Raw genomic sequence first — 24,547 nt, 5'->3', positions numbered from 1 at the left:
CCAAGGTTACATGCAGAAGTCTCTCTCAGCCCTATCTTGGAGATGCCAGGGAAGGAACTTGGAGCCTTCTGCATGCAAGCATTCAGATGCTCTTCCCAAAGTGGCCCCATCCCCTGAGGGGAATATCTTACAGTGCTCACACGTCTCCCATTCAAATGCAAACTAAGACTCTGCTTATCAAAGAGGACAATTCGTGCATGCTACCACAAGACCAGCTCTCCTCCCATGAGAGGCCCTCTCCTCATGGAAGGGCCAGTCCACTGGGGAGGACCAAAGGCTCAGTGAGCTTTGAGCCTCCTTCGGACTGTGCTCTCATGAGCCAGGCAACCCAGATCAAGGGGGCCCCACTTGTGTGGGACCCCTATTCTGTCTGATAAATAATAGAACTTGTAAATCGTGACTCCCTCCTCTCCAGGCAACCAGTAGTGGCGCTCCATGTGTCCGGGCAGTCCCGGCTGGGCAGACTAGGGAAACAGTGGGACCAGGGATAGCTCTTTACTCACATTCAAATTTCCTGGGTTTGGACCAGCATTGCAGCGTATTCAAATCAGCCACTATGGAGAATCACCATGGGTGAGGGAAGCCCCAATTATCAGCAACCCCAGGAAAGTAGGTTGGCCATACTGGGCAAAAACAAACATGGCCATGTGCCAATGGATGACTAGGCTGGCAGAGGGCCTGCTTGGAGCGCTTCTCTGTGGCATTCGCCAGGACAGGGAAAGGTGTTGCTGGGGTAGCCATCCCCATGGCCTGCTTGTGTCGAACAAGGCAGCAGCAGCAGTCCGGCCTGCATGAGTGTCTCCATGATCTTTCACTCTCATGAGAGAGTGATCCTTGAGAGAAGGAGCATCGTTACACATTCTAACAATTCAACCCTATCCCTGTGTACCCCAGGGTGGTTCTTCTTATGAGTAGTGCATGGGTCTCTCCATGGCCTTTCATTCTCATGAGAGAGCGGTCTACTCCGGAGCAGTATCTGTCTTCATCACATAGGAGGAATCTCTTGTGTGACTGGAGGCAATACTGCTCCTGCTGGGTGGTTCTTCTCATGAATAAGACAGAGACCTCATGCTTTTATTCAAGGGGAAGGGGTTGGACCCTCTTTCCCCAACTTTATTGTACAGAAAATAGAGCAGAGCTATTCAATAATTCCTGGGTGAGGCTGCCTTTTAAACCCAACCCTGGGTATTGCTGCTCTGCCATATGATACCTTTGCAGTGATCTAATCAGGTTGCCTGGTTTATAGGGCCACCGCAACTCTATGTGCTTGTGAACATACCTCTTTATTGATTCATTTTTGGAGACCAAAACACATAGTGCCTGTCTTGCCATCCTGTCCCATTTATCTTCTGATTGCTAGAGTGGGGAATAAGAGACACAATGGAAAGTGGGCATCCCCCAGTGTGACTTTTCCCTTTGACAGGCTTCGAAGCTTGGGATGGGACAAGGCAGCATCCCTTTGGCTGGGCAACGGCTTGAGGAGTGCAGAGACAAGGGACAGGACAAGTGATCAGAGAGGCAGCCAGTGAGAAGTGCAGCAGGCATAAGAATATAAGAGCAGCCCTGCTGGAAGAGGCCCAATGCCCAACTAGTCCAGCATCCTGTTTCACACGGTGGCCCACCAGATGCCACTGGAAGCCACAGGCAGGAGTTGAAGGCATGCCCTCCCTCCTGCTGTTACTCCCCTGCAACTGGTACTCAGAGGCATCCTGCCTTTGAGGCTGGAGGTGGCCTATAGCCCTCTGACTAGTAGCCATTGATGGTAGACCTCTCCTCCATGAAGTTATTCAAACTCCTCTTCAAGCCATCCAGGTTGTTGGCTGTCACCACATCTTGTGGCAGAGAATTCCACAAGTTGCTTATGTGTTGTGTGAAAAAATACTTCTGTTTGTTGATCCTAGATTTCCTGGCAATCAATTTCATGGGATGACCCCTGGTTCTAGTGTTATGTGAGAGGGAGAAGAATTTAATTCTATCCACTTTCTCCACTTCATTCATGATTTTATAGACCTCTATCATCTCTCCCCACAGTCGTCTTTTTTCTAAACTAAATAGCCCCAGGTGTTGTAGCCTTGCCTCATAAGAAAGGTATTCTAGGCCCCTGATCATCTTGGTTGCCCTCTTCTGCACCTTTTCCAGTTATACAATGTCCTTTTTTAGATGTGGTGACCAGAATTGTACACAGTACTCCAGGTGTGGCCGCACCATAGGCATGGAGCATGACCTGAGCGGGTCTGGGACATCCTCTCTATGATTTCAGTTCCAGAAACAGCACAAAACTGGGTGCAATGCTGCCGCCTTAAGTCGGAGTAGTGAAACTCTCTACAAACCAAAGGTTCAAATTGGAGTTTGCTGAGGGAAACCAACGATCACTTTTGCTGTGAAACCACGGTTTCACACATTCAGATGTACACAAATTACTCTGCCCCATTCAACTCCAGATTGACATTATGTGTGAATGCGGCCGCTGTTAATCACAGGGCCACCATTAGGGATCAACACTGCTGAGCAGCTGTTGAGGGCCCTGGGCCCTGGACCCTCAGGAGGACCCATTGCCAATCCCTGAGACCCCCTCTGTGCCCACAGCCTTCATGATGTAGTGGCAGAGTGATTCTTTCAGGGCCCACCCTCGTGACCTGTGGAGGACAGTTTGCCAAGGGCCCTTGAAATCTGGAGCTGGCCTTGAATTTGCACAGTTTGCACAGTGTTTTGCAAAATCATTGTGTGTGCTTTAAAAAATGTTAAGAATATTCAGGTCTTTGGGCACAAGGTGCGCTGACTAATAATGAATTTATTGTTATATTAATAATAGTATTTTTAATGTGGGATTTAATTCATTTTAGGTTGTCACACTTGCTGTCTACACATTCTTCTTCACATGCCTGATAGGACGCCAGTTTTTGGACCCTGAACAAAGCTATCCAGGTCATGATTTAGATCTTTACATTCCAGTCTTCACATTGTTACAGTTTTTCTTCTATGCAGGATGGCTAAAGGTAAATTGCCTTTGCGGTTTATTGTGCTTTGACTGTTCTTGTAGAGCGTCAGTTGCTAACATTCCTCCAAATGAATGGAAGAAAAGGGCCCTTTGTTAAGACTACCATCTACTGTATCATTTTACATGGTCTATGGTGCTGGGTCAAGAGGAGTTTAGTGCTTATGTCGAAACATTGACCTTCAATGAGAGAGTTAACCATTATTCAGTAACATCGCTTCTCCAAATTGCTTAAATTGATAGTAAAAACTTCTGGCTATGAGATGCTTACTGTGTACACCTCTGCACTCACCAAGTGAGGCTGAACTTATGCTACTGGTAATGGATATTGCAAAATCCAAACATGTGGAATTTGCAATGACAGTGTTAGTATTTCTGGATCACACCCAACTTGATAAGGTGAGGCTCTCTGTAATAGTTGCAGCAAAAGTGCTGTTAACTTGCTTCTTGCTTATGAATCGCTACTGCAGAGCCTCCTGGCGGGTGTGGGGGGCAACAGTCCCTAAGCTGGTGGCTTTATTGCTCCTTGATGAAAGTTCCAGCTCCAGAGAAGCTTGTTTTTGATAGAATAGGATGTATTAAGTTGCCCAAGTTCTACTGGGGCTAAGGGGAAGTCTAAGGTCACAGCTTCCCTTGCAAGAATCCCAGTTTCCTGGGGCTTAAGCCAGGTACCTTTATGGTGATCAAGTGATCTAAAAGAGAGTCAGTGGTTCTCAGGGCCACTTGCATCTCCTCACTCCTTTTATACTCCTTTTTATATCAAGGGGTGACCGTATATTTCCCATCCAAGATGCTGCCTGTGATACTTCCTGAGCACAGTCCTTAAACTCTATTAGCTTGGCTGTCATGGAGGAATGAAGGCCTGACGGCAAATCTTGTGATGCTGGTGCTAATGTATCTGTATGCATATCCCCCTGCACAGGCTCCTGTGTGTCCATATTAGTGTCTTCTGATTGCCAGAGTGGGGAATAAGAGTGGAAAGTGGAAAGTGGGCATCCCCCAATGTGACTTTTCCCTTTGACAGGCTTAGAAGCTTAGGAGGGGACATGGCAGCATCCCTTTTGCTGGGCAACGACTTGAGGAGTGCAGAGACAGGGGGCAGGACAAGTGCTCAGAGAGGCGGCCAGTGAGAAGTGCAGCAGGCATGGAGCGGGTGCATTCTGGAGTGGGTCTGGGACACCCTCTCTATGATTTCGGTTTCAGAAACAGCACAAAACCCCAGTTAGGGTTGCGTCTGTGTTTGGACGCAACGCTCTTGCCTTAGGTTGGAGCAGTGAAACTCACTACAAACCAAAGGTTCAAATTGGAGTTTGGTGAGGGGAAACCCCATATCACTTTTGCTGTGAAACAGCAGTTTCACATATTCAGACGTACACAAATTCAGCATGTTTTGTCAACAGCTTTGCTGCTCCCTGTGCCGTTATCAGTGACTTTTTTTAAATAAAGGCTGCTATGATCTCATGTAGATTTTCCAGATAATCTATATGAGAATAGTTATCTTTATTCAGTTCTTTTAGGCAAGAGTCTGAGGTATTGTTTTATCTGAAGTCTGCAAGTTGGTGTTTTCTTTGGCAATGGGCCAGTGCAACTCTTATGTTTTGGCCGCCTGATCCTCAAGGTTACAGGGATTACTCTTTCTGGTCTCTGAACTGGACGTAACCCGTTTTTGGCATAGAGGGAGACAGGAATTGTCTTTAAAACTCTAGTGGAAAAGATCTGAAAACAAGCCAAATAATCATGCATTCGGTGGAGCATAGACAGAATTACAGGGTACTCAAAGGTAAGTACTAATATCTTATACATGGAGTAATTAGGTAGCCAAAACCAACTTTGTACATCAATTTGACCAGGAGGGCTGTAGAGCAGTTTGCTTAAAGAGTCCATTACTGTTTTCCAGCTCACCCAATGGTTTCTGTTCAGGTTGTTCATAACTATATAAAGTGCCACCTATTTGTTTTGCAGGCACCAAGAATTAGTGGTTCATTTTTATCTATTCTCTAGGGAAGTATTTCCCAGAGACTCACCCAAATTGTCTGGGGCTGGATGCTTTGCTGGCTTAAATATAATGTGGACTTTATCTTACTGCAAGGGCAGGGCTCTTTCTTGTTTAGGAAAACCCTTCTTCAGAAACATTAAAAGTTTTCCTTAATCCATCAATTTGCCCGCAAAATTTTCTAGCAAAATGGTCACTGTCCATGCTGGAAGTAGTGTCTGTTCTGCTCATATTTCTGAAGTAAGTATGGGAGAACTAGATACTGTCATACCTCGCCAACTGCAAGGGTTCCATTCCAGCAAAACCTCGTGTTTGGCTAATTCAAGGTTGGCGAGCCATTGAAATCAGTGGCAAACAGGGGGTTAGGGGAATTGTGGTCATGAAAGGAATGCAAAATATAGTAAAGGACAGTAAAAAATAGAAAACATCCCTGAAAATCACCCCTGACCACCAGAAATCACCCCTGACCCACAAAAATCACCTCGACCCCTGAAAATCATGGGGGGAAACCCCAAATTGCCAAAAAATCTCACGAATCTGTGGATATTCAGGTCACAGTTGGTGAGACCTGCCACAATTTCCCAGTCATGGATACTCAAAACCACGACTGGGAAACCTACAGTTGATGAGGGATGACTGTATTTATTGTATATCACCCTCAAAAAGAGGAATCTTCTCGTCTGGTGTTCTCTCTCTGCCGGTGATACTGTTTATTATTTCTGCTCCACAGTTTGGATTGGTGATTCAGCTTCCAGTCGGAGGGGCTCTTACCCCTGGACTTTGGGGCTGAAGTCAAGGGCTTCCACAGCCCCAGGTGGGGGCCAAATCCTCTTTAGTCTGTCCCAGGTGATGTGGTCACCTGGCCGAGAATGATTATGCTTAATTTGCAGGGGAGGGGGCCTCCAAAGGCCTTTAGGTCCAGGCTCCAAAATTACCTAGGTGCACCTCTGCTTCCAGTACATTATACAGTACCTGTTGATAGCAGTGACACACGTTGTCAAAAATGGTGCCCAGACTGCCCCCCACCGTGAGACCCCCCTGCATTTGGGTGGAGGTCTCCTCCGCCACCCCGCACCCGTCCCTGCCCCACCGCGAATTGCCAAAAGTTACCTTACTTTAGCCACCAATGTGTGCAGCCAGGGGACAGGAGTGAGCCGAACAGGCCTCTGGCTGCCCCATGGCGGCAATGGGCAGAGCAGCCACTAGGCCTGCCTGTCTGGCCCAGTGGTCCTTGCAAACTGTGAGGTGTTCCTTTCTTCACAGGCATGCTGGAGCGCCTCACAGTTTGCAAGGACCATTGGGTCAGAGAGGCAAACCCAGCGCCCACTCCAGCCACTGCCACTGTGGGGCAGGGGGAGGCCTTCTCAGCTCAGCTCAGCTCACCACCCACCCACCCACCCCTTCCATGCAAATTGGCAGCTAAAGTAAGCTAACTTTTGGCAGTTCAGCGTGGCAGGGCAGTGGCAGGGCGGGCACGGGGTGGTGGCAGGAGGCTCCCCTACTCCTTTGGAGGTCCCCCCCAGACCTTGGAGGCCACAGGCCGGGTCTCCAAGGTTTGGGGGTTAGAGCACCTCTGGTTGCTAGTAGGAAATGTAACTTGCGCATTCCAAGTATTTTGTATGTTGTCCTGTCCATTATCAGCACTGTAAATGTGTTCAGCCACTTATAACCCTGCTTTGCAAACAGCTTGTTATCAGCAATGCAGATTTGCTCAGTTTTATATATAGCTGTCTATTATCATTACTGCTTCTTTGTCTCTTGTAATCCAACTGAACGTATGTGTGTGTGTGTGTTTTCCCTTTCTGTTCTGCCAGTGAATAAGTTCTGCGAAATTCAAAGCTTGCAGATTCCCACACCAGCCTAAGCTAAGGCCATTTCACATGTTAGTCCCCATACAGAGGCCACTGAAAGTCATATGGAGCCCAAAACACACTTTTTAACCTTTCACTGTTTGTGCCAGCCCATTGACATGAGGAGCCTCCATAACTGGAGGCCACCAAGAATACGTTGAATTGGTCATATCATTTTAGCTGCTTTGTGTCTCATAAGAAAAATATCACAATGCAAAGTCTAAATGAATTATGTACTGCCCTAACTACTTATTTTTGCTATTTATTTTAATTCAATGTCAACCAAATCCATTCTATATCTAGTGAAAATACAAGGAAGCTACTAGATGTATAGAACTATTATTCAGAGTGAAAATTGACTGTACCTCTGCTGTCATATGAAGTAGCTAATTACAAATAAAAGTTGTGCAGCCCATTGAATGCTTTCTAATTAGTATTGATTTTTAACTGACCAATTTTTCAGATCCTCATCAAGGTTATAATTAAGTCGGAAACCCACTTTAAATACCGTATTGATTCTTTTCTCTCTGGTGAATCTGGACTTAATTAAAAGGGGAAATACATTGATCAAATCATAAACTGTTTCTGTTCGATTACTACAGAAAGAACCAGTTTGCATTAACACTGTTTTGTTTTGTTTTGTTTTAAATAAGCTGGTCATTGTCAGGAACAATGGCCTGGTTGGCTTGTTAAGTTTAGTGAGGATCACAAGGCTGGATTGGCAATGATCGTAAGCATGCTGGAGACTGGCCAACAGCCCTCATATGGGTGCTGGAGGCAGTCATGTGGAAGCATCATCATTCCTCTGAACCAGCACTCATGGGAGGGCTGTTGGGCAGTCTGAACAGTCTGCAGAGGTGCCAAGATTCATCTGATGGCCAGAACTGCTTGCCTGTTCAAAAGTTGTGTCAAATGATATATTCCAGTCTGATTTTTTCATATAATAAAAGTCAAATTAATTTTATTATGGTCATTGACCAAAGAAAAAATAAAAGGACAAATAGAAGAAATTTAAAACAAACAAAGTAATAGAGTAAGATAAAAATTCATAATAAGATAGCATTAACATTAATAGAAGCAGCTAATTATAGCACAACTACTGAGTCCATTAGCCCCAAGACAATGTTACAATCGGATATAGCGCAAATACTCATTCTCAGTATTATGCATACCCTTCTGCAAACTATGTATTATTAATAACTTCCAGTCAAATCCTGCCGGCAATATAACAAAATCTGGCAACCTTGTATAATCTGGCTTCATTCTGCTCAGCTAAAAGAAGGGTTAAATAAGAATGATCATCAAGGTCTGGATACAAAGCAAGTTCTGGGGAAATAAACTTAGATCTGCTATCTCTGTAAAGCTGGCAATATAAGTGATCATGAGCCGTATCTTCAATCTCCCCCGTTCCATCAAATAATATATGTTATCTTTATTATAACTCTTGCACATCCTACACCCTAGGTATAGGACAGGTTATTTTGTTTATCTATTTATTTAGTACATTTATATACCTCCCCATACAAAAAGGTGCCTGGGTGGTTCACAATATAAAATCATTAAAGCATTAACATAACTAAAACCATTTAAAATACAATAAAAACTCTAAAACCAAAGCTTTAAAATGATAAACTAAAAGCCTGACTAAACAGGTATGTTTTAAGGTCCTCCTTAAAAATATTCAGAGACGGGTACTCTAATTTCATTAGGTTAGACATTTTAAGCAAAGTTAAGACTTGCCCTCAAGAGACGTCATTTATATTTAAAATGTAATAAAATCAAATACTTGAATTATTTTAAAAGAATAATTGAGCCATGATACTTACTCGAGTTTCTAGCATCTTATCTTGTCACTCAGAATAGCAGTAGTAGTAATACTAGCAGTAGTGTAAACACTAGCTAGTTCTGCTCTGTCTGAAACTTGTGCACCAGGCTAGTCTCACACCGGTGCAACGGGACATGCTTGCTCAGCCTGTGATGCACTTCCTGCTGTGAAATTCAGTCCATATATTTTTCAGGGAATGATGCAGTGCTATATGCCAGGGTTTCTTAACCTTGGGCCCCTAGATGTTGTTGGACTACAACTCCCATCATCCCCAGATATGGCCTTTGTGGCTGAGGATGATGAGAGTTGTAGTCCAACAACATCTGTGGGATCGGTTAAGAAATTCTGCTATATGCGATCCTTGTGCAAGTGCAACACTTGCACAAGCAGACCGAGATTGAACAAGATTGAGTAACTTTGAGCAGCCTCTCAGTCACACAACTTCCTTGCATGTGGACAGGCCTTCTCCGCTGCTGCGCTCTCTGCTGAAATAAGAGCCTCCCCATCTCTTAAAACTCTCTAAAGACACATTTATTCATCCAAGTATTTTTAACTAGACTTGTGGTTTTGAATTTTGAATTTTTGATTTAATTTTAATTTTTTTAATTTCTGTTTGTTTTATGTTGTTGTTGTTATTTATTCAATTTCTATACCACCCTTTCAAAAATGGCTCAGGGCAGTTTACACAGAGAAATAATAAATAAATAAGATGGATCCCTGTCCTCATAAGATAGACACCAACAACAGTCACTGGAGGTACTGTGCTGGGGGTGGATAAGGCCATTTACTCTCCCACTGCTACATAAAAGAATTGTTGTAGACCATGCAGAGATGTAAGTTTGGGGTGGTACATAAATAAAATAAACAAACAAACAAATAAATGTGTGCATCTTTGTTCATGCCACTAGTACAGCATTAGTCTGGATGTCAGCCACTAACAGTAGTAATTATTTGCATATGCTGTCCCTTTTCTATTTGAAAAGTCCCCATAGCAGTGTACAACATTAAAATCACAAAATGCAGTCCCTTGAAATGTAACACTCCAGTGCAATAAAATTCATGGGCCAGGGCAACTCCATTTAAAAAGCCTAAAAGATCCATATTCTTTAAAAGCAGTCACTCTTCAGATCTCCCTGTTCACCACCACCCCGCCACAGCAGCACATACGCAGTATTTGCTTTGACAAACTGCAGTTCACTAGTGTCTACATATGAGGCCTTGTCATGATGGAAACAGTAGGATGAAGACACCCTAAGCTGAGTTGTCTATCAAAGAAAGTATGCTAAACTGCTCTCCGCTTTCAAGATCTTAGGATCACTGCACGGCTGCCCGCATGGTACAACAGCATTGTTGCATGCAAGAATATTTTCTTTGAAGAATTTTTAATCCCCCTTTTGTTGTAGAAAGGATTTTTAATTATTAAAATGCATCTATTCGTTTGTAAGCACAGTCATTGAAATAACAGGTTATTTAAAGTCATTCACTGGCTGCCAACCACACTGGTTATATATAGGACAATGGTTCCCTCACATGAGGTGCTCCTAATCCTCCCCTGTATTGTCCTGGATTAATCCATAATCCATTTAGTTGTCAAATCCAGGAATCCTAAAATAGCACTTAATTGTTCTGTATGGCATTCCTTTGCAGAGTATGATATCATGTGCCACATGCCAACGGCAGGTCAGCCATTCATTAAGTCAGTACAATGTTTCCCCCTGAAGTCACTCTTACATCTGTCTTTCACATTCATTTTAGGATGTCCTGCTCTCTGCTTGCTTGTTCACAAGTCTTTGTCTAGCCAGTTGGTAAAATGAGTCTTGCCCTGCTTCTGTGGGTTTAACAGTTACGTAACCATATGTTACGGTCATCCTCAAAGACCCTTCTCTGTGTTGGCCTGCCTTTGGACGGGGCTGGAGTTCAGTGGTAGAGCATCTGCTTTGCATGCAGAAAATCCCAGTTTCACTGCCTGGCATCTCCAGATAGAGCTAGGAGCGCCTCTTGCCTGGGAGTTATTCACACATGGCTTCATATCATGGGGTATCTGAAGAGCAAATCTGCTTAGCAGCAGATTCACAAGATGTTTAATTTAGGGGATTAAATTGACAGTTCACATAGCCATCGGCTCCTCCCTGCACTCCCTAGCAGATCTTTTTCCTGTCTGTTCCCACCTACTTGCTCTGGGTTTTTCCTCCAACCAATCACAAATCACACCACAGAAGGCGAGGCAAGAGTGTGTTGTTGTTGTTGTTGTTAGTTTGACAGCTAAGAGCGGAAGGACGGCATGACGAATTGCCAAGCAGCTGGATCAAACAGCAGGACGCTTAACCCTTGCCTTTGTGAGTGACTGCCTTCGCACCTCATGTTTCACCACACACACACACCTAATGGAACTACTCAGACAAAAAGGGCTCAGGCTGCATCCATTCTGCATATCTAAAGCCTATGCAAAACATAGGAAGACACACATTTTGCAGTTTGTGTTTAACTCGGGAATTTCTTCCTCCCCCTCCCCTTCAGGATTCCCTCCACAGAGTATCACCATTCTGCAACAACACCTCCCCACCCTCCAGCGCTTGCAATTGCAAAGAGCAGACCATACCCCAAACAGCTGTCAAACTCCCCTTCATTGAGTTTTGAAAAACACCCATTTAGTGGCATGACCACCCCACACATCACAGAGAAACTGTGGGGCATAACAGAAGCCCTGAGCTTTCCCCCAAAAAGCCTCTGAAACTAGAGGGTTTTTTAAAGCCAGATATACTTTGGGCTAAGCCAGAATGTGCAGCCTCCATTCGGGGGAAAACAAAGTCCTGTCTGTCCTGGTCCCTGATAGCCCGCAGGAACATTGGGTAAATCTAGCTAATATGTGGACTGGCATACTCCAATCTGGAGTGGCCCTGTCTGTAAAGCCTCCTGCCAGTCATTGTAGACAATACTGAGCTAGATGGACCGATGATCTGAAGCTGTCGGTAGACAGCATCTTCTTATGTTCTGTGTTCTTGGATGGAAGATGGGGATAGTGCCAGGCTTCGCGTATTTTCAGTTGCATAAATGGCTACAGAACCTTCACCCCAGGGCAGCTCACCCAGTGCCCTCTGATGTGTTTTCGGCATCTGATGAAAACATTTTTATTTTGCCAGGTCTTTTTGCTTTTACAAGTTTTTAGATCTGTGCTTTTTAGTGACCCCATTTGTACTTTTAAAGATGTTTCAACGTGCAATTCTGAAGGTTTGGAGGGCATCGCCGAGCCAAAGCTGTTGGCTCTGGCTCACCACCCAGCAGTTTGATTTTTGCCAATCCACAGGACAAAATAAAACAGTTCCAGTCAGAGGTGCACCTAAGTAAATTTGGAGCCCCACCCCCTTCCCGGCAAATTAAGCATCATCATACTCAGCCAGGCAGCCACAGCACCCGGGACAGATTAAAGAGGATTTGGGGGGGCAGGAGCTGTGGAGGCCCTGGACTTCAGCCCGGAAGTCCAGGGGTAAGAGCACCTCTGGTTCAAGATAAAATAATTAAAACAGACCCCCAAAGTTCCACAGAAGGGGCATCAATCTTAAGCGTTTAAGACAGGCTGCTATTGTGTTGCCATCTTGGGTCACCTTTTGGTGTTTAATGCTGATCTTGCTGTGTTGCTGCTGATAGTTTTTAACTTTGTTGTTTTTCTAAAAATAATTGATAATTACAATAACATCACTACAGATTTTCGTGTGATATTACTAAATCACTTTGAAATTCTTTTGACTGAAGAGCAGGCTATTAATTTTTGTAATAAATAACGCAATAAATCATTTTACATGGAATCATAATTCTTAAATGGGTATCATGCCAGGTTGGGCTTGTGGGAAACCCAGGTCTGTTTCTCTACTCAATATGATGCTCACTATGTGGCACACTGAACAATTTCTACTTCTGTATCTAACTTCCATCATAAAGTTTTCATGTGTTTCCAACACTACTACAGTGAGCTCCAAAGAAAGTTCATCATTACCAAGTCCCACTGAAATGAATGGGCCTTGAGTTAGTCATTTCTCAATTGTCTAATAACTAACTTTCTTTGGATACAACCCAGTGTTAGAAAACAGGAAGACCTCAAAGAAAACTTTGCCTAAAACCTTATCAGATCTGGTTATAGTTAACATTCTGCATTTTCGTTTTAGACATCAACATGCAAGGCAGAAATTATTTATCATATTGTTGTACCACCTGACATGTACATCTCAGGAAGGAAGAACTATAGATTATTCAAAACAGCAATTCTTTTGAGGGTGTTTTGAGGGGGTTTTGAGGGTTTTGAGGGTGGGAACACAGCTTTAAAAGCAACAGCTGCACTTATTAAAATGTGTATTAAAATATCATTTCATCTTTTGGACCCCTAGATGATGTAAGCATGAAAGGGATTATTAAGGAGGATAAGCATTTACCAAGAAACTGAATGAGTTCTTTGCATCTGCCTTCATGGCAAAGGACACTGACCATATTCCACTCCAGAACTTGTCATGGCTCAGACTTCTCACTCAGAAGAGTCAGAGCAGGATGACTTACCAGCTAGTGAGAGCTTATAGGCACAGCCATAGGATTTGGCAGAGAAACCAGACTCTGGAGCTGAGGATTCACAACAGCTGCCAGACATGATCTCTGGTGGGGAAGAGCCTGGGATTTCACCTGTCTTGAGACGATGTCTTAAGAGGCAGGCTCAGTGGGAGTCACACAGGTGTGGGAGATCCCAAGAAAGAAAGCCAAAGTGCTGACTCAGGGAAGCCTGATTGGCTGCTGGTTCTCTTGAGCCATATATATTCAACAATCTCTCTTTGCTCTGATGCTGTTTGCAACTTTGTTGGCTGTAGATAGTGTGCTCTTGAATTTCAACCATTTCTGTGTCCCAGTTTGCCTTGTCTGTACTTTCCTGCATTGTTCCCTTAATTCCTTGTTCTGTGTTCTTCGCTTGTTTCATTCCTCATTTTGTCTTTTCCTTCCACTTGTTACTCAGTTAGTGTTAGAGGGGGGTACCTAGTTTCAGTTCAGGGGACTTAATCCATTGACTAATTGCTTTGTGAGCCTTTTATTTTCCTTCATTTGGTTTTGCTGCTGCTTTCTGGTTACTCTCAGGGGGAGTGCTGAAGGGGGTTGTAAAATCCTGTTGGGTTAGCCGAGCTAACAGATTCACGACAGAACTTTGCTTCTCAGGCTTGGAGGGTGAAGAACTGGGCCAATTTGAGGTAATGAGATAGGATGTTCTAAACTGTCCTGAAAAACTAAAAAAATTACAAATCACTAGGGCCAGATGGTATTATCCACCCAAAAGTTCTGAAGAAACTGAAATGTGAAATTGCTGATCTCCTAGCAAAAATATGTAACTTGCCCCTACAACCAGGCTCTGTACCGGAGGACTGGAAAGTAACTAATGCAACCCCAATTTCCAAAAAGGGATCCGGGTGGATCCAGGTAATGACAGGCTGGCTAGCTTAACTTCTGTGCCAGGTAAATTGATGGAAAGTATTCTTAAGGACAAAAAGATTAAACATATAGAAGAGCAAGCCTTGCTGAAGGAGAACCAGAATAGTTTCCGCAAGGGCAAGTCTTGTCTCACTAACCTTTTGGAGTTCTTTGAGAGTGTCAAGAGGCATGTGGATAAAAGTGATCTGGTTGACGTAGTATATGTAGACTTCCAAAAAGCTTTTGATAAAGTTCCCCACCAAAGGTTCTTGAATAAACTTAGCCTTCTAAAGGGGCAGGTTCATGTGTGGATTGGAAACTGGCTGAAGGACAGGAAATAGAAGGTAGGTATAAATGGACAGTTTTCACAATGGAGGGAATTAAGAAATGGGGTCCCCCAAGGATCTGTACTGGGACCAGTGCTCTTTAACTTGTTCATAAATGCTCTAGAAGTTGGAGTAAGCAGCGAAGTGGCCAAATTTGCAGATGACACTAAACTATTTAGGGTAGTGAAATCCACAACGGATTGTGAAGATCTCCAAAAGTATCTCTCCAAACTGAGGGAGTGGGCAACAAAATGGCAAATGTGGTTCAATGTAAGCAAGTGTAAAGTGATGCATATTGGGGCAAAAAACTCCAACTTCACATATACACTGATGGGCTCTGAAGTGTCAGTGACTGACCAGGAATGGGATCTTGGGGTTGTGGTAGACAGCTCATTGAAAGTGTCAACTCAGTGAGCGGCAGCTGTGAAAAAGACCAATTCCATGATGCTAGGGATCATTAGGAAGGGAACTGAAAATAAAAATGCTAATATTATAATGTCCTTGTACAAATCATGGTGCGGCCGCATTTAGAATATTGTGTGCAATTCTGGTAACCATATCTTAAGGAGAATATTGTAGACCTGGAAAAGGTGCAGAAGAGGGCAACTAAGATGATCAGGGGCCTGGAGCACCTTCCTTATGAGGCAAGGCTACAGCATCTGGGGCTTTTTCGTTTGGAAAAGAGGCGACTATGGGGAGACATGATTGAAGTGTATAACATTATGCATGGAGTAGAGTGAGTGGTAAGATACAAATTTTTCTCCCTCTCTCCCAACATTAAAACCAGGGGTCGTCTGAAACTGAAGGCCAGGAATTTTAGGACCAACAAAAGTACTTTTCTACACAGTGTGTAATTAATATATGGAATACTCTGCCAGGGGAAGTGACGACAGCCACTAGCTTGGACGGCTTTAAAAGGGGCTTAGACAAATTCACGGAGGAGAGGTTTATCAATGGCTACTAGTCAGGTGGCTATAGACCACCTCCAGCCTCAGAGGCAAGATGCCTCCAAATACCAGTTGTAGGGGAGCAACAGCAAGAGAGAGGGCATGCCCTTACCTCTTGCCTGTGGGCTTCAGAGGTGTCTGGTGGGCCACTGTGTGAAACAGGATGCTGGACTAGATGGGCCTTGGGACTGATCCAGCAGCGCTATTCCACTGTTCCTTCTAAGGTGTGCACATGTGCGTGCGCTCACAAGTTTTTGGATGTCTGCTCATTTAATTTTAGATCCCGCTCAGGTTGAATCAGAAGGCCCCACTCTGAATGCAGGTTTGCACACACTCCCTTGATACTGCCACCCAGAACAAAATGCACTCTGCACAGAAATGAAAAAAATTAGAGGGACCACTGGGCTATTCTTATGTTCTTGAGAAATTTGGAGGTATGCAGAACTATTTGTGAAACTGCTGCTTAGTTTGTGGAGTATTATTCTAATTATTCTATTCTGTAGAAGGATTGTTTTTGTACAGCTCAGAATAATACATATAATAAATGTATAGCAGGGATTGTATCACCTAAAGTACTGGTGGAAGATAAGTGTTAAGATTACCCAGTTTCCTTGCCTGAAGTTACTGAGGCTATTAATGAGAAGTTGATATAGATCTAGGGAGAAGTTGGAAATAATCTTGGTTGTGCAGCATTGCTACAGTTAAAATGAACTTTCCCCTTAATTACTCTATATTTTTTCCGCCCAAACAACTGAGAAGAAACAATCTGTATGATACAATTTAGTGTAAACAATTGTTTTGCAAGGACAAACCAGAAAATGTTCAAGTATACTTGCTGATATACTATATAGTATATATGATGGTGGTATCGAAAGGTCTATGCCTCCCATTAGTCTGTTTTACTCTCCCTCTCAGCTAGTTACATAGATAGATCAGTTTCAAACTGATGATGATGAGACGTGGATGGAATTAAAACTTCCTCAGAAGGTATAATCTGGAGGGACAAGGGCCTAGAATTCTCAGGAAAATGTTGTTGCTTCTGCGTAAAAACCTGGGATAAATATAGGCTATATTTCAGCTTTCTGCTGTCTTCACAGATTGGAGACATCTGTTCTGCATCATAAATAGCTTTTAAAAGATGAAAGCAGCGAGCAACTTTTCATAATGTGAAAAATTAATATATGTATTGAAGACTTTATTGAGCATCAGAATTTATACCTTAAAATGATGCAAGAGAAATTAAAAAATTTGCTTCATCATTCAATATCAACAGTTTAGAACAGGCATCCCCAAGCTGCGGCCCTCCAGATGTTGCTGAACTACAACTCCCAGCATCCCTAGACACAGTTTTATGTGGCTGGGTATGCTGGAAGTTGTAGTTCAGCAACATCTGGAGGGCCGCAGTTTGGGGAAGCCTGGTTTAGAAGCTTTGGGCAGCATTCAGACTCGATAGTCATGACCAAGCACCATTGAAATCAATGAGACAATTCAGTCATGTCTAACCAGGACTGCCCTGCTAATGAGATGTAATTAGGTGGTCGCCACAAGTGGCAAATTAGCAGAAGCAGTAAACTGGTCACTTCCACAGATCTGTTCTTACCTCCAACCACCTCATTCCACCTATCACCACCACACTTCAAAACATGTTTCTTGCGGCATCAGCCACCACTGCCGCTGTCCACCATTCCTCCTCCCTCCCTGCCACATCCCATCCTCTGACAGAAGGCATGGATGTTGGAGGACCAGGAAGTGATTAAACATACTTCTGGCCACTCTAACGTCCCCACCCTCTGTTTTTTGGAGAGGCAAAGAGCAAGATGTCGCAAAGAAGTAGAAAAGGAGCATGGGTGGCCACCACCGCCGCTGCTGCTGCCACTGCTGCCACCACCAGATTAAGGTGGGGGGAGGTTCAACATTGCCTCCAGTGGTTACAAAGGTTACATGGGAAGATCCTGCTCTATTATAAATCTTTCCAGCCTGGGGTTTTAGGGGAGGCTGCTGGCAACTCTCCTTCCTCACATGGCACCTTTGCAGAACCTTGCAAGGTTTGGATCAGGAGCTCCCTATCCAACCCTTGCAATGCTCTGCATGGACCCCATGAGAAGTGGGAATCTTGTTATCCACTACATACCAAAAGCATTGTCCTTGCCATCAGATCTTTCATTAGTACAAATCTGAACAGATAAAATCATTATAGATTGCAGTTTTAGGTAATATGTACTCTAATTGCAGGTTGCTGAACAGCTTATTAACCCATTTGGTGAAGATGATGATGATTTTGAAACAAATTGGTGCATTGATAGAAATCTGCAGGTGAGACTATCTTGCTTTCACTTACTATGCTTTTCTTTTGACATACAAGTGCTATCTTCTTTCTTTTCTGCTGTGGATCATATCTAGTGGCATAGAGTAGCTTTGAAAGTGCGACATTACACAATGTAGATAATAGGTACAGAATCAGTTTTTTCTCCTTTGCCACTCAAGAAGTCCATGGTCCAGCAGAGCTTTGAAGCTAGGCCTTGTACATCTAAACTTTGGGCTATCCACTGCAACATAGGGGCCTGCCCCATTCTTTTCTATGAGGTTTGCAGATGAGTTCTTCCTGGAGAATTAGTTTGCAAGGAAACTCTGTTTTAAGAGTTTGTAGAGAAGCGTAACAAAGTATATAAAAACAGTACCTTTCCAAATGGGGACAACACAATGGCTGACATCCAGAGCAACAGACCAAGAATATAGAAACATCTGCATCCTCATTCCCAAGCAGCAGAGCACACTCACATGGGGAGGGAATGATTTCCACTAATCTTTGTCCCCATAAATGCTCTGTGCCTTCCAGAAATATATCCATGAGGGTCATGCAGCCCTCAAGGACATGTTTCTGGAAGGCACTCTAGAGGCCAGAGAGCCCAGTGAAAATCATTTCCCTCCCCATGCACATGTGCTCTGCAGTCTGGGAAGCTTCTAGCTGTCTTAAGAACAGTTTATGGCTGCACGGACACAGCTCCAGCTGCATATTTGGCCCATTGGTCTGGATGTCAGTGTAGTCCAAAAATAATAGATCACATGGTTTTCTGGTTCATAAGAAAACTGACTGGATTTCTGATTCATGGTATGTATGGTGAAGGATTCCTATGGAATCCTTCAGACTTAAGCATGCCCAATAGGGATGGGCAAACATGTTCGACGACGAACCTGTTTGGTTCAACCATTCGGGGTTGAACCAAACCATCCCCTGTTCGGTTTGACCCTGGACTAAATACCCCCGACTGTTCGGGGGGGGTGAATTATTTTTTTTAAGTTTTTAAAGTTTAAGTTTAAAAAGCTTACTCCCTTCAGGGGAGTTGTTGGAGGCAGCTGGGGAGTGCGTGGAGGTTCTCCCTCCCCTGCCGGCCTCAATGCAGCCTGACCCGGGCCATGCAGAGTCCAATTGCACAGGTGCAGCGGCCTCCAAAATGGCCACCGTGCCAGAGGGGGAAGGCCCGAATGGTCCGAAGAACCAACCAAATGGGCCAGTTTGGGCTGCATTGAGGCCAGCGGTGGGAGGGGGAACCTCCACGGACCACACACACCCCACCGCCTCAAAGAACTCCCCCAAAGGGAGTAAAGGTACCAAAAAAAAATTTAAGGTCCACAAACCCCACCGGACCCAACTCGGGGTGGGAGTTTGAGGGGGTGCCGGACCGAACTGGCCCAGTCCGGACTCGAACCAAACCGGGCCAGCTGGTTCTGTGCACATCACTATCACTATCACTGAGCTTTGTGGTTTGGATTCCCCATCTTAGAGCAACCCCAGGAGGCTGGTTAACAGAGCAAGGAGCAAGTCCATTGCAAGGTTGCTAACACAGGAGATTGTCCAGCCAAGGAGTCAAAAATGCAAATAAAACTAGAGTGTCGGCAGAAGCAAATGTTGCACCAGTGACATCCAGGTAGCGTGAAGTTGTATAGCTGGTGATGATCATTCAGACTGTTGTGGGCCAGGCCTGATTTATAAACTAAATATGCTCATTAGCTAGCATACAAAATTAGGCCTGTCTCATCAGTGTCACCAAGTGACCAAGTTCTTTTATATAGTGACCATGTAGGATCTGGGTGCAAGGAAGAAAGGAGATCAAAGCAATCCTAAATGATTCAATGGGCTTTACTGAGTATAAAAGAATAACATCAATCTAACTGAGCAGAAAGCAGAACATTCTATCAGTATTACTAACAGTATTTCAACCCTAGCCAGCACCAATATTCACCCAGTGTTCCTAACTAACATATGTGTGTGTATTAAATCTTCCTAGAGCCTAATACAATTCAGATATAGACGGAAAAGGTAAGGAAGGCTTGAGGGCTGGCATGGTTTGGGGAGATCAGGAATTAGTAGAGGGACGAGAGGAAAGGAGAAGAAGGGGAAAGGATGGAGGGATCCAAGGCTTGTGGGGTGGCATATTACCCAGATCAGAGCCTTGAGAACGGTGGATCTTTCAGCTGAAGGAGAGAGGCTTTTGGCTGGGGACAGGAGCTTTGAGAGCAGTGATCAAGCATGCAGTTTGCTCAGAGCCCGGCTGAGAGTCAGAGCACCATGGCTGGGGAAGTCTTGACTTCTCACTGTGCAGCAGAAGTCACAGAGAGTTCCTGTCCATGGACAGAGTTCCTGCTTGTTGCCCCATGGCTTAGCAGCAAACCCTTGGATTGCTCATGAGCAGATCTTGCTTGTAGGCACAAGATTGCTAGGGAGTATCATGGCTGGGGAGTCTTGACTTCTCACTTCACAGCAGAAGTCACAAACAGTCCCTTCTCCCATGGAAAGAGTTCCTGCCTCTAGCCCCGTGGCTTGGGCAGCAAACCCTTGGATTGCTCATGAGCAGATCTTGCTTGTAGGCACAAGATTGCTAGCCCTCTGTCCAGTAAGCCTCATTCTTTATAGTTGTATTTTCCTTTGATATCTCATAGAGTCTATTCAAATCTCCTCATCTTTTCCTGGGTCCCCAAAAGGGTGACAATGCTGTTACCTTCTGGATAATGTCTTTTAATTAGTCAGGATATTGGCCAGTCCAGAGAAATCTGAATCCCATCTTCTGTAAACTGTAAGCTTGGGGGGGGGGACATTGCCCAAAGCAAATCTGCATCTCTGAGTTGCCAATGGGCCCCTTCTCTTGTCCCAGATTTGCTAGCCTGATTCCATGAGGTGTTACAAAGGGTGTTAGTACAAGGATTTAATCTACAGGTGTTTTCTTTGTGTGCATTTACCTATGTTGAATTTCTATAGAGAGCAATTGAGTATAGCAGAGCAATCATTGACAAGGATTAACATACTGTAGACTTCTTGCAACAGGAAAGAGGAGATCAGCTTCTGGCCTCTTCCACAGACATTATCTGATAGTGAGTCACATTTTAGCATTTGGATTGTTCTGGCCTGGCTTTTGTGCTTCCTTGAATACCCATTTCACAATACAATGCTGGATCGCCTCTTCCTCATGAGGTCTGGGTGTCAGTTCACCCTGAGTCCAGGCATTAATTCATTTCTTAATATAAAATGAAATCAGACACAGGCCTCAGTTCCACATACTTCTGAGTTGGTACCTCTGAGTCTAAGGTTGGGGTGCATGTGCCCCCAACAAGACCTTGTTCTAGGGTGTACTTTGACTTGTGCTTTCTCTTCCTGAGCGTGGGCTGGTCCTGACACATTGTAATCTCTATAGCACAGAAAGCTTCTTTAGGCATGGCAAAAGTCTTCTATGCATCCAGTGTGAATTGAATTTTTATTTCCCCCTTGATCAGCGGTCGCATTGCAAACTGCTTCTGAAACTACCACAGATTTCACATCTCCTCCAGAATGGAGGTGTGTGTTCACAGATCGGCCAAATTTACCCCGAAGTTCCTGCAAGCTATCCAGGAGCACTTCACGCACAATTCAGGTTTTTCACTGGGCATTAGGGGTTTAAAAAATCTACTTTTTGCATTGGTTTTTTTTTTTTTTTTAGCAACTTTGAATTCGCAGTAAACCCGTGGTAAAGCCTGCTGTCTGAGAAAGCTCCATGTGGCACAAGGGAGCTTCTGTTTAATAAAAAGTAAGTCAAAGGCCACATATTGCACGCGTGTGTGCGCGCGCGCTGACTTAGCTGTGAAGGTCTCTGGTATGTGACATAAGTATATTATGTCTGAAACTGTGTTGCAAACATTCTAATTTATAGTGCAATTATCCTAGGTCTCACTTCTAGCTGTGGATGAAATGCATATGAATTTACCAAAAATGAAAAAAGATATCTATTGGGATGATTCTTCAGCCCGCCCACCATATACCCTAGCAGCTGCAGATTACTGCATTCCCTCTTTCCTTGGATCAACTATTGAAATGGGGTATGTAGCTGACCTGAACTGCTTGACTTTATCTGGCCCCTATCTGATTTTCTGTGTTTCCTCTGCAGCTGCAGCTTTCATGCTGCTTTTGAGTTATTTTCAGTAATGTGTTATTACTTATTTCAGTGTAGGCCACCTTGGGTAGTCTGGTTCTTCATGACCAGAAGGTTCCAAACCCAGGAAGCTCCAATCCCACTACAAATTACATGCATGCAAATGTTGTTGAAATTAATAGGACTTCTGCATGTATAACTGGTTGGAAGATTACACCTCTAATAAATGTCACAAATCTGTTGGAACTATTTCCCTATTTAATACTACTGCCAGTGATATTCAGTTCCTAATGTTAGCATTTATTCAATGCGGAGCCCATAAGCACTTTCATGTTTTATCCTGTAGTCTGGCAGACAGCCAATTCCTCCGTGGAGACAACTGGCAGTGGGATGAGGATAAACCCAAAAGGCAGAATTCAGTGTTGAGAAAAGTGAAACGCTTTCTGAGTGTCCGTGAAGGCTCCCCTTCTCCAACCAGGAGAACCTATCAAAGACAGTCGAGTGAAAACTCTGTCTTTTTCCCTTCTCACGAAATGCATCACATTGGAAATTTGCAAGAGATGCACTCTAGAGGGAGACCTTTCATCTCAAATGCCAAGAAAAACCATGAAGGGCCTGACCGGAATTTGAAAATGCGTGGGAGTATAGATCTAGGAGTCATCAGAGAAACCAGCAAGAACGATGCCCTGGAGACATGCTACCAGTCTAGTATGGATGCGATTACAGCCAAAATGGATTCGCCTGTTTCTGAAATGGTTACCATTGAAACTGAGGACAAAGAAGCTGGGCCGGATTCACCAGTAGACAACACTACCAATGTCCTGACAGAAAAGGATTCTGGCAGTCCAACTGAGTCAAAGACCAGCTTGGAGGGTCTCACACTGATCCATTGTAGGCCATCCAACAGTCCTACTGATTCTCTGGAATCTCCTTTAGAAATGGCATCACTTAAAATGGAAGCCGGACAAGAGGATTCATCTACAGATGTAAAAGACAGACAGCAACCAGGTACTCCAGATGATCAAATTCTGAGGTTCCCAAGTGTTCATACTCACCATGTGGTACCCAGCACACAAACTGCACCTCTTTTGACAGAGTCTGAAACAATCTGTAGAAGAAGCAACTTAAGCACTGAAGACACTCCAGCATCTATTCCTACTGCTATAAATAAAATTGACATAAGCCACTTACTGAAAAAACTAGATACCAAAGAAACTGATATCGTTGAGTTTAGTAGTGAGAAAAATAAAGGACATCTCTGACAAATCAGAAAGTGTTTTGCTACTATCTTGTGGCATTCAGAAGGGTTATTTTTAAGAGCATGCCTAGGGACAAACAAAGCCCCTCAGACTATATCATGCCACCATGTGCTCTCAATGTCTTCATTTTAATAATGCAATTCAAAATGTTTGAAACCTACTTTTATGTCATTCTTTCTGAACAGATGCCTATTCAAACTAAACAAACATGAGATTTAGCCTAGGTTGTGTTGTTGATGCAATCATATCTCAAGGAATGGGCATTCTAACTGTTTCTGAACTCCCAAGGGGAAGGGACAACATCCAGCAGGTGCCATTTTTGTCATCACTGTGATTCTGTGATTGAAAAAGCTTCATCTATGAAACTTCTTCAAAGTTCTTAAGTTCTTAAGAGAACAGAAGTCCTTTCCTTTTAGAAATTGGCTAGTGTGTGTGTGTGTGTGTGTGTGTGTGTGTGTGTGTGTGTGTGTGTGTGTGTTGGGGGGGGTGACAGTGAGGAAGAGTTTAATGGAGAACACCTTACTATTTTTCCAGTTTATTCATGAAGTTAAAGATGAAAAGCAGAGATAATGAAGGAAGAGAGAAACCAGACTGACAGCTAACTAGAGATAACTCCCTCCTTTTGATACTTTGCAGGTTTCCAAATATATAGCGCTAAGTGTTTGCAACTGAGTTGGCCTCACAGAACAAGCCATACAATAGGGAAAATGTTTTATCAAACCAACTATTTGTTTGAAATGGCAAAAGTTGTTAAAATAGCATCTTCCTCCTCCTACAAGAGGCTAGTTCATGTGACCATAAACTGGGTTTTCTAGGCATCCTACCCAGGTTCAAGAGCTGTGTGTGCTTCTGATTTTTGACTGTGTGCAAATAGAAACCTAGATGAGAGGAGGGGGAGTGATTGTGTGGGAGCCTCTGGACTGCCTGAGGGAAGTGGGATTGGGTGGCACTGTTTGACAGTGGTTCCGCTCCTACCGCTCTGGAAGATTCCAGGTGGTGTCACTTGGAGACTGTTGATCCACTAAGCTAGAACTGAAGTGTGGAGTCCCACAAGGCTCCATACTGTCTCCAATGCTCTTTAACATCTACATGAAACTGCTGGGAGAGATCATCATGAGGTTTGGTGCTGGGTGTTATCAATATTCTGATGACACCCAGATCTACTTCTCCATGCCGACCTCATCAGGAAATGGCATATCTTTTCTAAATGCCTGTCTGCAGGCAGTAATGGGCTGGATGAGAGATAACAAACTGAAGTTGAATCCAAATAAGACAGAGGTACTGACTGTGTGGGGCCAGGACCCGAGAGATGGTTTAGATCTGCCTGTTCTGGGTGGAGTTACACTCCCCCTGAAAGATCAGGTATGTAGCTTGGAAGTGTACCTGGACCCAAAGCTCTCCCTGGTTTCTCAGGTTGAGCTGGTGGTCAGGAGCACTTTTTATCAGCTTTGGCTGATACGTCAGTTACGTCCATTTCTAGAGGTGAATGGCCTTAAAACTGTGGTACATATGCTCACA

At 44.0% G+C, this 24,547-nt stretch overlaps 1 protein-coding gene across 4 annotated transcripts in view; it reads left to right on the top strand.

Annotated features, from left to right (window-relative positions):
* Positions 1–23,189, top strand: part of BEST3 (bestrophin 3) — a 45,730-nt gene extending 22,541 nt beyond the window's left edge. For 3 of the 4 annotated variants that reach the window (XM_053256582.1, XM_053256581.1, XM_053256584.1), the window contains 4 exons: positions 2,844–2,996; positions 17,605–17,685; positions 21,566–21,717; positions 22,117–23,189. In XM_053256582.1, the coding sequence (XP_053112557.1) occupies positions 2,844–2,996; positions 17,605–17,685; positions 21,566–21,717; positions 22,117–23,032 (1,302 nt within the window). In that variant the 3' untranslated portion in view covers positions 23,033–23,189. The remainder of the gene's footprint in view (positions 1–2,843; positions 2,997–17,604; positions 17,686–21,565; positions 21,718–22,116) is intronic. The other variant, XM_053256583.1, reaches the window with a different exon arrangement.
* The last annotated feature ends 1,358 nt before the right edge of the window (positions 23,190–24,547 follow it).

Source organism: Hemicordylus capensis, chromosome 5 (genome assembly GCF_027244095.1).
Source record: "Hemicordylus capensis ecotype Gifberg chromosome 5, rHemCap1.1.pri, whole genome shotgun sequence".
In the NCBI taxonomy this organism is placed as follows: Eukaryota; Metazoa; Chordata; class Lepidosauria; order Squamata; family Cordylidae; genus Hemicordylus; species Hemicordylus capensis.
This window is presented reverse-complemented; position numbering and strand designations above follow the sequence as displayed.